The 14,329-nt window shown below is 39.3% G+C and overlaps 1 protein-coding gene across 1 annotated transcript in view; it reads right to left on the minus strand.

Annotated features, from left to right (window-relative positions):
• PDE7B (phosphodiesterase 7B) overlaps positions 1 to 14,329 on the minus strand; it is a 237,875-nt gene that overhangs the window by 9,588 nt on the left and 213,958 nt on the right. Inside the window, exons 7-9 of the mRNA XM_053710898.1 lie at positions 10,639 to 10,770; positions 7,997 to 8,088; positions 6,130 to 6,274 (exon numbers count right to left, since the gene is read on the minus strand). Of these exons, the coding sequence (XP_053566873.1) occupies positions 6,130 to 6,274; positions 7,997 to 8,088; positions 10,639 to 10,770 (369 nt within the window). The remainder of the gene's footprint in view (positions 1 to 6,129; positions 6,275 to 7,996; positions 8,089 to 10,638; positions 10,771 to 14,329) is intronic.

The following is a 14,329-nucleotide window of genomic DNA, read 5'->3' on the forward strand; positions in this document are numbered from 1 at the left end:
CACGGATGATGGGAGGGAGCAAATCAGGTCACCTAGATGGAAGGCACCACGGCTTGCAAAACCTTTCTCCCAAAAATAGCCTCAGAAGAAGCAAAAGTATCAAACTTGTAAAATTTGGTAAAAGTGTGCAGTGAAGACCAAGTCGCTGCCCTACATATCTGATCAACAGAAGCCTCGTTCTTGAAGGCCCATGTGGAAGCCACAGCCCTAGTGGAATGAGCTGTGATTCTTTCGGGAGGCTGCCGTCCGGCAGTCTCGTAAGCCAATCTGATGATGCTTTTAATCCAAAAAGAGAGAGAGGTAGAAGTTGCTTTTTGACCTCTCCTTTTACCGGAATAAACAACAAACAAGGAAGATGTTTGTCTAAAATCCTTTGTAGCATCTAAATAGAATTTTAGAGCGCGAACAACATCCAAATTGTGCAACAAACGTTCCTTCTTCGAAACTGGTTTCGGACACAGAGAAGGTACGATAATCTCCTGGTTAATGTTTTTGTTAGAAACAACTTTTGGAAGAAAACCATGTTTAGTACGTAAAACCACCTTATCTGCATGGAACACCAGATAAGGAGGAGAACACTGCAGAGCAGATAATTCTGAAACTCTTCTAGCAGAAGAAATTGCAACCAAAAACAAAACTTTCCAAGATAATAACTTAATATCAACGGAATGTAAGGGTTCAAACGGAACCCCCTGAAGAACTGAAAGAACTAAGTTGAGACTCCAAGGAGGAGTCAAAGGTTTGTAAACAGGCTTGATTCTAACCAGAGCCTGAACAAAGGCTTGAACATCTGGCACAGCTGCCAGCTTTTTGTGAAGTAACACAGACAAGGCAGAAATCTGTCCCTTCAGGGAACTTGCAGATAATCATTTTTCCAATCCTTCTTGAAGGAAGGATAGAATCTTAGGAATCTTAACCTTGTCCCAAGGGAATCCTTTAGATTCACACCAACAGATATATTTTTTCCAAATTTTGTGGTAAATCTTTCTAGTTACAGGCTTTCTGGCCTGAACAAGAGTATCGATAACAGAATCTGAGAACCCTCGCTTCGATAAGATCAAGCGTTCAATCTCCAAGCAGTCAGCTGGAGTGAGACCAGATTCGGATGTTCGAACGGACCTTGAACAAGAAGGTCTCGTCTCAAAGGTAGCTTCCATGGTGGAGCCGATGACATATTCACCAGATCTGCATACCAAGTCCTGCGTGGCCACGCAGGAGCTATCAAGATCACCGACGCCCTTTCCTGATTGATCCTGGCTACCAGCCTGGGGATGAGAGGAAACGGCGGGAATACATAAGCTAGTTTGAAGGTCCAAGGTGCTACTAGTGCATCCACTAGAGCCGCCTTGGGATCCCTGGATCTGGACCCGTAGCAAGGAACTTTGAAGTTCTGACGAGAGGCCATCAGATCCATGTCTGGAATGCCCCACAGTTGAGTGACTTGGGCAAAGATTTCCGGATGGAGTTCCCACTCCCCCGGATGCAATGTCTGACGACTCAGAAAATCCGCTTCCCAATTTTCCACTCCTGGGATGTGGATAGCAGACAGGTGGCAGGAGTGAGACTCCGCCCATAGAATGATTTTGGTCACTTCTTCCATCGCCAGGGAACTCCTTGTTCCCCCCTGATGGTTGATGTACGCAACAGTTGTCATGTTGTCTGATTGAAACCGTATGAACTTGGCCCTCGCTAGCTGAGGCCAAGCCTTGAGAGCATTGAATATCGCTCTCAGTTCCAGAATATTTATCGGTAGAAGAGATTCTTCCCGAGACCAAAGACCCTGAGCTTTCAGGGATCCCCAGACCGCGCCCCAGCCCATCAGACTGGCGTCGGTCGTGACAATGACCCACTCTGGTCTGCGGAAGGTCATCCCTTGTGACAGGTTGTCCAGGGACAGCCACCAACGGAGTGAGTCTCTGGTCCTCTGATTTACTTGTATCCTCGGAGACAAGTTTGTATAGTCCCCATTCCACTGACTGAGCATGCACAGTTGTAATGGTCTTAGATGAATGCGCGCAAAAGGAACTATGTCCATTGCCGCTACCATCAAACCTATCACTTCCATGCACTGCGCTATGGAAGGAAGAGGAACGGAATGAAGTATCCGACAAGAGTCTAGAAGTTTTGTTTTTCTGGCCTCTGTCAGAAAAATCCTCATTTCTAAGGAGTCTATTATTGTCCCTAAGAAGGGAACCCTTGTTGACGGAGATAGAGAACTCTTTTCCACGTTCACTTTCCATCCGTGAGATCTGAGAAAGACCAGGACAATGTCCGTGTGAGCCTTTGCTTGAGAAAGGGACGACGCTTGAATCAGAATGTCGTCCAAGTAAGGTACTACAGCAATGCCCCTTGGTCTTAGCACAGCTAGAAGGGACCCTAGTACCTTTGTGAAAATCCTTGGAGCAGTGGCTAATCCGAAAGGAAGCGCCACGAACTGGTAATGCTTGTCCAGGAATGCGAACCTTAGGAACCGATGATGTTCCTTGTGGATAGGAATATGTAGATACGCATCCTTTAAATCCACCGTGGTCATGAATTGACCTTCCTGGATGGAAGGAAGAATTGTTCGAATGGTTTCCATTTTGAACGATGGAACCTTGAGAAACTTGTTTAAGATCTTGAGATCTAAGATTGGTCTGAACGTTCCCTCTTTTTTGGGAACTACGAACAGATTGGAGTAGAACCCCATCCCTTGTTCTCCTAATGGAACAGGATGAATCACTCCCATTTTTAACAGGTCTTCTACACAACGTAAGAATGCCTGTCTTTTTATGTGGTCTGAAGACAACTGAGACCTGTGGAACCTCCCCCTTGGGGGAAGCCCCTTGAATTCCAGAAGATAACCTTGGGAGACTATTTCTAGCGCCCAAGGATCCAGAACATCTCTTGCCCAAGCCCGAGCGAAGAGAGAGAGTCTGCCCCCCACCAGATCCGGTCCCGGATCGGGGGCCAACATTTCATGCTGTCTTGGTAGCAGTGGCAGGTTTCTTGGCCTGCTTTCCCTTGTTCCAGCCTTGCATTGGTCTCCAAGCTGGCTTGGCTTGAGAAGTATTACCCTCTTGCTTAGAGGACGTAGCACTTTGGGCTGGTCCGTTTCTACGAAAGGGACGAAAATTAGGTTTATTTTTGGCCTTGAAAGGCCGATCCTGAGGAAGGGCGTGGCCCTTACCCCCAGTGATATCAGAGATAATCTCTTTCAAGTCAGGGCCAAACAGCGTTTTCCCCTTGAAAGGAATGTTAAGTAGCTTGTTCTTGGAAGACGCATCAGCTGACCAAGATTTCAACCAAAGCGCTCTGCGCGCCACAATAGCAAACCCAGAATTCTTAGCCGCTAACCTAGCCAATTGCAAAGTGGCGTCTAGGGTGAAAGAATTAGCCAATTTGAGAGCATTGATTCTGTCCATAATCTCCTCATAAGGAGGAGAATCACTATCGACCGCCTTTACCAGCTCATCGAACCAGAAACACGCGGCTGTAGCGACAGGGACAATGCATGAAATTGGTTGTAGAAGGTAACCCTGCTGAACAAACATCTTTTTAAGTAAACCTTCTAATTTTTTATCCATAGGATCTTTGAAAGCACAACTATCTTCTATGGGTATAGTGGTGCGTTTGTTTAAAGTGGAAACCGCTCCCTCGACCTTGGGGACTGTCTGCCATAAGTCCTTTCTGGGGTCGACCATAGGAAACAATTTTTTAAATATGGGGGGAGGGACGAAAGGAATACCGGGCCTTTCCCATTCTTTATTTACAATGTCCGCCACCCGCTTGGGTATAGGAAAAGCTTCTGGGAGCCCCGGGACCTCTAGGAACTTGTCCATTTTACATAGTTTCTCTGGGATGACCAACTTGTCACAATCATCCAGAGTGGATAATACCTCCTTAAGCAGAATGCGGAGATGTTCCAACTTAAATTTAAACGTAATCACATCAGGTTCAGCTTGTTGAGAAATGTTCCCTGAATCAGTAATTTCTCCCTCAGACAAAACCTCCCTGGCCCCATCAGACTGGTTTAGGGGCCCTTCAGAACCATTATTATCAGCGTCGTCATGCTCTTCAGTATCTAAAACAGAGCAGTCGCGCTTACGCTGATAAGTGTGCATTTTGGCTAAAATGTTTTTGACAGAATTATCCATTACAGCCGTTAATTGTTGCATAGTAAGGAGTATTGGCGCGCTAGATGTACTAGGGGCCTCCTGAGTGGGCAAGACTCGTGTAGACGAAGGAGGGAATGATGCAGTACCATGCTTACTCCCCTCACTTGAGGAATCATCTTGGGCATCATTGTCATTGTCACATAAATCACATTTATTTAAATGAGAAGGAACTCTGGCTTCCCCACATTCAGAACACAGTCTATCTGGTAGTTCAGACATGTTAAACAGGCATAAACTTGATAACAAAGTACAAAAAACGTTTTAAAATAAAACCGTTACTGTCACTTTAAATTTTAAACTGAACACACTTTATTACTGCAATTGCGAAAAAATATGAAGGAATTGTTCAAAATTCACCAAAATTTCACCACAGTGTCTTAAAGCCTTAAAAGTATTGCACACCATTTGGAAGCTTTAACCCTTAAAATAACGGAACCGGAGCCGTTTTTAACTTTAACCCCTTTACAGTCCCTGGTGTCTGCTTTGCTGAGACCCAACCAAGCCCAAAGGGGAATACGATACCAAATGACGCCAAATGACGCCTTCAGAAAGTCTTTTCTGTGTATCAGAGCTCCTCACACATGCGACTGCATGTCATGCCTCTCAAAAACAAGTGCGCAACACCGGCGCGAAAATGAGGCTCTGCCTATGATTTGGGAAAGCCCCTAAAGAGAAAGGTGTCTAAAAAAGTGCCTGCCGATATAATCTTATCAAAATACCCAGATTAAATGATTCCTCAAGGCTAAATATGTGTTAATAATGAATCGATTTAGCCCAGAAAAAGTCTACAGTCTTAATAAGCCCTTGTGAAGCCCTTATTTACAATCTTAATAAACATGGCTTACCGGATCCCATAGGGAAAATGACAGCTTCCAGCATTACATCGTCTTGTTAGAATGTGTCATACCTCAAGCAGCAAGAGACTGCTCACTGTTCCCCCAACTGAAGTTAATTCCTCTCAACAGTCCTGTGTGGAACAGCCATGGATTTTAGTAACGGTTGCTAAAATCATTTTCCTCATACAAACAGAAATCTTCATCTCTTTTCTGTTTCTGAGTAAATAGTACATACCAGCACTATTTTAAAATAACAAACTCTTGATTGAATAATAAAAACTACAGTTAAACACTAAAAAACTCTAAGCCATCTCCGTGGAGATGTTGCCTGTACAACGGCAAAGAGAATGACTGGGGTAGGCGGAGCCTAGGAGGGATCATGTGACCAGCTTTGCTGGGCTCTTTGCCATTTCCTGTTGGGGAAGAGAATATCCCACAAGTAAGGATGACGCCGTGGACCGGACACACCTATGTTGGAGAAAAATGTGCTGGCTCCTGAGCTTTACATTCCTGCTTTTTAAATAAAGATAGCAAGAGAACAAATAAAAATTGATAATAGGAGTAAATTGGAAAGTTGCTTAAAATTGCATGCTCTATCTGAAAAATGAAAGAAAAAAATGTGGGTTTAGTGTCCCTTTAACATGCTGCTCATTATCTTACACGGTCTGCTGACCATAACATACTTTATCTGCACCGAATGGCCATTTTCATGGTGTACCCAACCTACTGTCTAGTTTTATCTATACCACACATGGTAGCCATTAGGCCTAAAGCTTTATGTACTGTACATTTCCTGCAAAGCTTGACTTGTTCTCTGACAGCGGCTTTGCTATGTGTGATTTGTATGTCATTATTCACAGTCCTGACCAGGGTAGACCTGGTGATCTTTAGCGTTGTATTTAGTTTTGATCCCTGTTAGACCTTATATAATCACAACTGCATATATACTGATTCTGGCCTTGCATCCATCTATTCCTCTGTGAGTTTAGCCTAAAACCTACTGTCTGGCCATTAACATACCTTGCCTGTCTACGTCTGCTTTAAGACTTATCTGTCTTGCTGCTGTCTACCACTGAGGAATACCCGAGATAACACTGTGTATATGTATACCTAAGTATTGTACTGATGGATCTCACCTGCAACATAAAATGTCTGTGCTCTGCATCTTCCAAGCTGAGATCTTTGTTGTTGAGGTGATCTTTAAAACGATTCAGAAATTCATTCTGTCGATTGATGTCTGTTGACAGGATTAAGGAGCCCAATTGCTGTTCAATATCCTGCCTAAAAATCACAAAATCTCATGATTACATTTTGACCTTTCTATCCCTTTAACTGAAAAGAAGTGGGTACAATTCAATTGCTCATATTGTATCACTGGGATTTGTGTGTCTACAGTTCTAACAGCTTTCTGACAGCTACAAGTATCATGGCAAAACAATCTTCCAATTACTTGGATTAATTATTTATCTGATCTTATTTCCACCTAATTTTGAAGCAACTTTTTACATTTTGTTTATATGAAGCTATATTGATATTGTTACTTGATGGTTTTGTTTGTTAACATTTAAAAGAACATAAAAGTCGAAATTAAACTTTTGAGGTTCATGTTATGAGCATGACATGCACAACTGAGAGCTAGCTGCTGATTGGTTGCTATAAATACATGCCTCTTGTCATTGTCTCAGTCGATGTGTTTAGCTAGCTCCCAGTAGTGCACTGCTGCTCTGAAACTTTTGCAGGAGTTAAACACATAATTATATACAAACAATAGTTCAGTCATAAAATTCACACATAAGATATAATAAAGTACTGCAATCACATTAAAAAATTTTTTCAGTTTCTGGTTAATTCTATTATTTTTCTTTCCTAGTGGTTAAACTATCTGTAACAGCTGGAGTTGGTAACCAAATAATGGTGTGATACAATTCCTGCTGTGATTTACTTATTGTACATGTTACCGAGGGAGAATTATTTTGTAAATGCTCAGAACATTTTGACCAGTTAGAAGAAAAGTGTAGCACTACAATAGTATATTATTCGGTAAATGTAATAACTAATAGCAAAAAACCCTCCCATAGACAGGAGAGAACAAAAGAGATAGGGGTTTACAGAACTCAACCCTAATAGTTATCGTAATTTAGGCTAAAACATAACCTTTAATAGTGACTACACATAAAACCGCACACGTCCCCCTACCATGAAACAATCATCAAACACCCCCCTGTTTCCTGGCTGAAGCCCCTACCTCTTTTGTTCTCTCCTGTCTATGGGAGTTTCTTCTTTTATATTATATATAGTGGGGTAGCACCGGACTGTTTGGTTCATTCCTTAGTTTTAATTTATAAATTAAGGCCTGACATTAAAGGGACCATTTACCCAAAAATGTTCTCCCCTTTAATTTGTTTCCAATGATTCATTTTACCTGCTGGAGTGTATTAAATTGTTTACAAATAGCTCCTTAGCCTTTATATTGGCATTTTAAATAGCAGATTTAGCCTGTAGTATCCCTACCTACTGAAAGTTTATATATCTAGGTATAGGCTATTGACAAACTATGTAAACATAGACAACAGAAGAAATTACACTCACAGTGGGAGGTGGAAGGGATAAAGTCCCAAAATGTTAATTTTCAATGGTTCTTTTGAAGTATTGTACAGAGACAGATATAATAAAGGGAAGCATTTGAGTGATAATATAACAATATCTGATCTGTCTGCAAGCTTAGCCTATTTTGATGGGCTGTGGTTTCAAAGGGCAAATGCAGCTATTTATTTTGACAAAAAGAAGCATAAATTATCAATTTCCTATACATTTTATACGCTGCAGCTGGTATCAGAAGTCATGGGGAACACATTTAAGGAAAAACAATTTTACAGTTAACTGTCCCTTTAATGAAATATTCCTTTAATCATCATGCTTGGAATAGAATATTCTCTCTTGAATTTAAAGTTGAGCACAGAGCACAGGAACAAGGATCATGTAATGCTGTCCCACACAACTTACGTAATTTCCTTTGACAGATGTGCAAATAGCCTTGATTCTCGGAGCATGCCTACTGTGGACCGCCAGTGGTGATTCTCCAGGACAGATGTGTTCTGTTGAGGGAAGCAAAGAAGATGTTGTAATATACATATTTGTTTTCCGAGAACACCATTTGTGAGTCATAATTATGCAATGACCTCTGAGGTTAAGTAAATCAACATATTTTTAAATGCAAGCCTCACTTGCTACTTTTTTATTAAAGGGACAGTAAAGTAAAAATGTGAGTTTCATAATTCAGATAGAGCATGCAATTTAAGCAACTTTCCAAATGTCTTCTATTATCAAATTAGCTTTGTTCTTTTGGAATTCTTTGTTGAACACTAAGCCTAGGTAGGCTGATAGGAGCGTGCACTTGTCTTTAGCAGTCTATGGCAGCAGTATTTGTAATTATGTATAACATTGCTACTAAACATGTTGCAAGCACTGCTGCCAGATGGCTTAAGAAACCATGCATGCTTCTAAACTCATCTAAGATTACTCTTTAACAAAGGATACCAGGAGAACTAAGCAAAACTGTTAATAGGAGAAAACTGGAAAACTCTGTCCAAACAACGTAAGTTTAATTTTGACTTTGTCCTTTTAAAAACATAATTATCCATAGTTGTATTTTAGACATAACATGACAACATATACTAATTATGTACAAGATAAAACTGTATTATATGCATGTCCAAGCAATAGGGATGGTAATAATATGCATCTTAAAGGGACATGAAACACAACATTTTTCTTTCATGATTCAGATAGAGAATACAAATTTAAACAACTTTCTAATTTACTTCTATTATTTAATTTGCTTCCTTCTCTTGTTATCCTTTGCTGAAAGGTTTATCTAGGAAAGCTCATGAGCAGCAAAGAACCTTGGTTCTAGCTGCTGATTGGTCACTGAATATAAATACCGATTTTCATTGGCTCACCCATGTGTTCAGTTAGAAACCAGTAGTGCATTGCTGCTCCTTCAACAAATGATACCAAGAGAATAAAACAAATTAGATAATAGAAGTAAATTAAACATTTCTTTAAAATTGTATTCTCTATCTGAATCATTAAAGAAAAAATGTGGGTTTTATGTCCCTTTAATGCTGTAAAACCATTTTTTTTTCTTTTTTTAAACAGAAATGTACAAATGTGAAAATACAAAGCAGTGCAAATCACATAGAGCTTAAAGGGAAATGAAACACAAACATTTTCTTTTGTCATTCCGACAGAGAAAACTATTTAAAAAAAAGTTTCCAGTTTACTTCTATTATCAAATTTGCCTTGTTCCCATGGTATTCTTTGTTGAAGAGATAATTAGGGAGGTGTCTGGAGCACTACATGACAGGAAATAGTGCTGCCATCTAGTGTTCTAGCAAATGGATAACATGTGAACGGTCCTGAGGTTTTTTTTTTTAACAAAAGTCACCAAGGCAATGAAGAAATTTAGAAAGTTGTTTAAAATTGCATACTCTGGGGCACATGTATCAAGCTCCGAAAGGAGCTTGATGCCCCGTGTTTCTGGCGAGTCATCAGAATCGCCAGAAACAGCAGTTATAAAGCAGCGGTCACAAAGACCACTGCTCCATAATCTGTCCGCCTGCTCTGAGCAGGCGGACAGTCATCGCCGGAAATCAACCCGATCGAGTACGATCGGGTTGATTGACACCCCCCTGCTGGCGGCCTATTGGCCGCGAGTCTGCAGGGGGCGGCGTTGCACCAGCAGCTCTTGTGAGTTGCTGGTGCAATGCTGAATACGGAGAGCGTATTGCTCGCCGTATTCAGCGAGGTCTGGCGGACCTGATCCGCAGTGTCGGATCAGGTCCGCCAGACCTTCATAACTAGAGGCCTCTATCTGAATCATGAAATACAATTTTTGGGTTGTATGTCCCTTTAATAATTTGCTTTACAATTAAAACAAAGAGGTAAATCTCAAAATGATCACATGGGTACATTTTGTAGAAAAAAAGTGTTGCTAAGCTTTTTTTTTGACAACAGAGATCTCATGTAAATTGGGGGGAGAGGCTTCAGCCCACCGTCTAACACAAAAAGGAAGCGCAATAAGAGGCAGCCATGTCTAATACCATTAGCTTTTTTAAATGGAATTTGAGGAATAACCTAGAACATTAACTATAAAATATATTTATTCTGTGATAACTAAAGCAAATGAAAAAAAAAAAACCTAAAACCTATTTTTACCTCATGATTCAGATGGAGAGTACTAATTTAAAAGACTTTCCAACATACTTATCTTACCAAAATTACTACGTTATCTTGGAATCTTTTGTTGAAATTCAGGTAGGTAGGCTCAGGAGCATGCATTACTTGGGGGTACTATATAGCACTGCTGCCAGTGCTATATAGTAAAAATCATTCTTGCAAAGATTCTGCCATATATTTTTCCAGAAACATAACCTACCTAGGTATTCTCTTGAACAAAGTATAGAAGAACTAAGTCTGCTTGTTAACAGAAGTAAATTAGATTTTTTTTTTATTCTATGCTGTTTGAATCATAAAAGAAAATAATGGGTTTTCATGTCCCTTTAAATAAATAAATAATTATTAAAACGAATTACCTCTGTTCTACCGGAAACTAAAACTCAATAATATATTGTCTTATTGCTCACCTGATAGAGGCTGGCAAGGTGATGTTTGGTTTTAATCAGAAATGACTGATTAACCCCTGGGTGGTCCACATCATGCGCTGCTGCTGCCAGTAGTCCCAACATAATGTCCAATGGTTTGAGAAAACTGGCGAGCTGTTAGTGATATACAAAATGATACGTAATGTTAGACGACAGGAACATTCCTATTTACAATACTCAAAGACTGTACAAAGCACATTTCGGATCCTACGCTGTGCAAGCTAGTCAGTGCAATAGTGGGGTATACAGTTTTATATAGAATAACAAAGCACATAGCATAGATCCTACGCTGTGCAAGCTAGTCAGTGCAATAGTGGTTTAAACTCGTAAAGTGGCGTATACACTTTTATATTGAATAACAAAGCAGATAGCATGGATCCTACACAGTGCAAGCTAATCAGTGCAATAGTGGGGTATACACTTTTATATAGAATAACAAAGCACATAGCATGGATCCTACGCTGTGCAAGCTAGTCAGTGCAATAGTGGTTTAAACTCGTAAAGTGGGGTATACACTTTTATATAAAATAACAAAGCAGATAGCATGGATCCTACACCGTGCAAGCTAATCAGTGCAATAGTGGGGTATACACTTTTATATAGAATAACAAAGCACATAGCATGGATCCTACGCTGTGCAAGCTAGTCAGTGCAATAGTGGTTTAAACTCGTAAAGTGGGGTATACACTTTTATATAGAATAACAAAGCAGATAGCATGGATCCTACACCGTGCAAGCTAATCAGTGCAATAGTGGGGTATACACTTTTATATAGAATAACAAAGCACATAGCATGGATCCTACGCTGTGCAAGCTAGTCAGTGCAATAGTGGTTTAAACTCGTAAAGTGGGGTATACACTTTTATATAGAATAACAAAGCAGACATGAAATATAAGTGCACAATATAGCACCCTAGGACTTGTACAAAATATAGAGAAAAAGACCCCAATCATTTTAACGGAATATCTATATAAAAAAAAAAAAGTTAACGCATTTCTTACACCCATTATAGAACTAGAACACTGCATAGCTGGTGGCGGGTATACCAGGGCCATGTACATAACTGCTCAATTGTTATAGACGGTAGAACGGTAGTGTCAAAATAATCCTTATGTTGTCAGGAGCTAGGAAAGCATATTCTACTGAATGTAACTAGCTAGTAAATCTCCAAGGCACAAAAATCAAACTATGAAGGTATATTGATAAAAAACTGTTGTATGAAAAATTGTTCCTTTAGGTTTATTTTGTAAATAAAAAGGCTGGTTTTGCTCTTAAATGGGCTGAGCTTGCAGGTAAATCAGATCTCCTTATTTTCTTACTAATGCATCCTTATCTTACCTCTGTCTATATACCAAAGCCCAATACTTAGGGCTCAATGATCTAAACCTCGCAATTTCAGATGTGGTTTTTCGCGCCAACCCTCACAGGGGCAGTATGGACTTATCGTAAAAAAAGGTGTAGTCCCTGCGAGTGGCGAGATGACTCCTTTTGAAAGTAATGGAGCTTGCGTGAAAGGGAGACCGCACCGTGGAGCAAAGTTAGCAGTGAGCAGGGGACGCACTTTAAAAAGTAAATCCTGCAGCCAATATAAATCACATTATGCTGCTTTGCTTTGCATTTTCTACTTATTTTTGTGTGAATAGTTTAATTTTTCATTTTGTAAGATTTTTAAAATACTAATTTTATTTTGCACTTTTATAATGTCTGCATCTCCTTCCCATACGAAAATACAGTATACGCCCCTTAGCGAAACACCCTTTTCCGGTAAAAAGTGGTTTAAGTCATTCCACCAGGGAAATACAAGGATTGGTGAACATTATTTAATAATGACCTGTAGGGCCCTTAAGAGAGAACTGGGAGTGTAATTTCCTCTGGTGGCTATGTTTACATAGTTTTTCTACAGTCTATACTTAAGTATTGATTTTTTTTCTGTATAGGTGGAAATACCACTGGAAAAAGCAGCTATTTCAAATATTGAAATAAAGATAAACGAGCTATTTGTACACAATTTAATACAATCTAGAAGGTTAAATGTATACGTATGAACTTATTAAAGTGAATACAATGGGGATCCAGACTCAAGTCCATATTGATGGACTTAGTGGGTGTTGTTTGACCATTAAAAAACAAGATGTTGATCTGTTCTAATAAAATCCAGACACTGATGAAATGCTAATTTATTAAAAGACTGCAGAAAAAAAGTTGTAATTACAAGATGTTTACTGTCCCTTTAATAACTAGCCAATGATTAAGATTTGTTAATAGTTTAGACGTTTCATGAACACCTAAAATAAGAAACTGCTAAAAACATCTATAAATACAACTTTATTGCACTTAGCTACTAAAAAGAATCAAACCTGAATTAGACACTACTTAAAGGGGCATTAAACACCTTCTGCTATTATGTAAACATTATGTTTTACCCACACTCCCTTGAGAAGCCAAAAAAGCAAAAATGAGCAACTTAGATTAATTTGCAGGTTACGGAATTTGCTTTTTGGCCTCTCAAGGGAGTGTGGGGAAAAGGCACAATGTTTACACGAATGCAAGCGGTTTAATATCCTTATAATAGACCAAAACAATCAATAAATATATATTGCCTATTTGGTAATCTGTTCAGAATTGTCATCCTGCACACTCTCTTCTGGTTTGACTAGATGCCTTAAAGGGGACAGTCAACACCAACATTTTTGTTGTTTTAAAAGATAGATAATCACTTAATTACCAATTCCCCAGTTTTGCATAACCAACACAGTTATAATTATACACGTTTTACCTCTGTAATTACCTTGCATCTAAGCCTCTGCAGACTGCCCCCTTATTTCAATTCTTTTGAAAGACTTCATTTTTAGCCAATCAGAGCTGACTCCATGGTAAATTCACGTGCATGAGCTCAATGTTATCTATATGAAACACATGACCTAATGCCCTCTAGTGGTGAAAAACTATCAAAATGCATTTAGATTAGAGACGGCCTTCAAGGTCTAAGAAATTAGCACATGAACCCCCTAGGTTTAGCTTTCAACTAAGAATAAATACCAAGAAAACAAAGCAAAATTGGTGATAAAAGTAAATTGGAAAATTGTTTAAAATTGCATGCCCTATTTGAATCATGAAAGTTTTTTTATGGACTTGACTGTCCCTTTAAGATTACAAGTGATTTACTGTTTCTAGCCTGTATATATTTATCTACATATGACAGATATAATCATTTAAGGATTTGTGCCACATACAATGAAATATCAGATAAAGTAAATTGTAAAGAAGTTTTATTAATTAATTTTATTATCAACTGACAAACCCTAGTTGTCTAGTGGGGATGCATAAGCTACTATTGTTGAATTTGACAAGTTTTGGGGCTGCAGATTTCCCTGTGCCTAAAGCAGCACATAAATGGAATACATTACTTTTTAGGGGCTGCACGGTTTAAGGGATGCCGACCCCCCGTTACACACTCTAAGGGCTAGATTACAAGTGGAGAGCAACCTCAAACAAACAATAATGCAGGATCTGTTTTTTTAAAGTGGATGGTTAAATATTTTATCTAAAGCATCTTAATGTGTTCAGAACTTTTCTACAGTGGCCTATACTTTTAATCCTTATATTACAAGTCGTGAGTTAAGTGTCGCACCAAAAAAGGGATAGTAAACACCAAAAATGTTATTGTTTAAA

This window comes from Bombina bombina, chromosome 4 (assembly GCF_027579735.1).
Source record: "Bombina bombina isolate aBomBom1 chromosome 4, aBomBom1.pri, whole genome shotgun sequence".
NCBI classification, from domain to species: domain Eukaryota; kingdom Metazoa; phylum Chordata; class Amphibia; order Anura; family Bombinatoridae; genus Bombina; species Bombina bombina.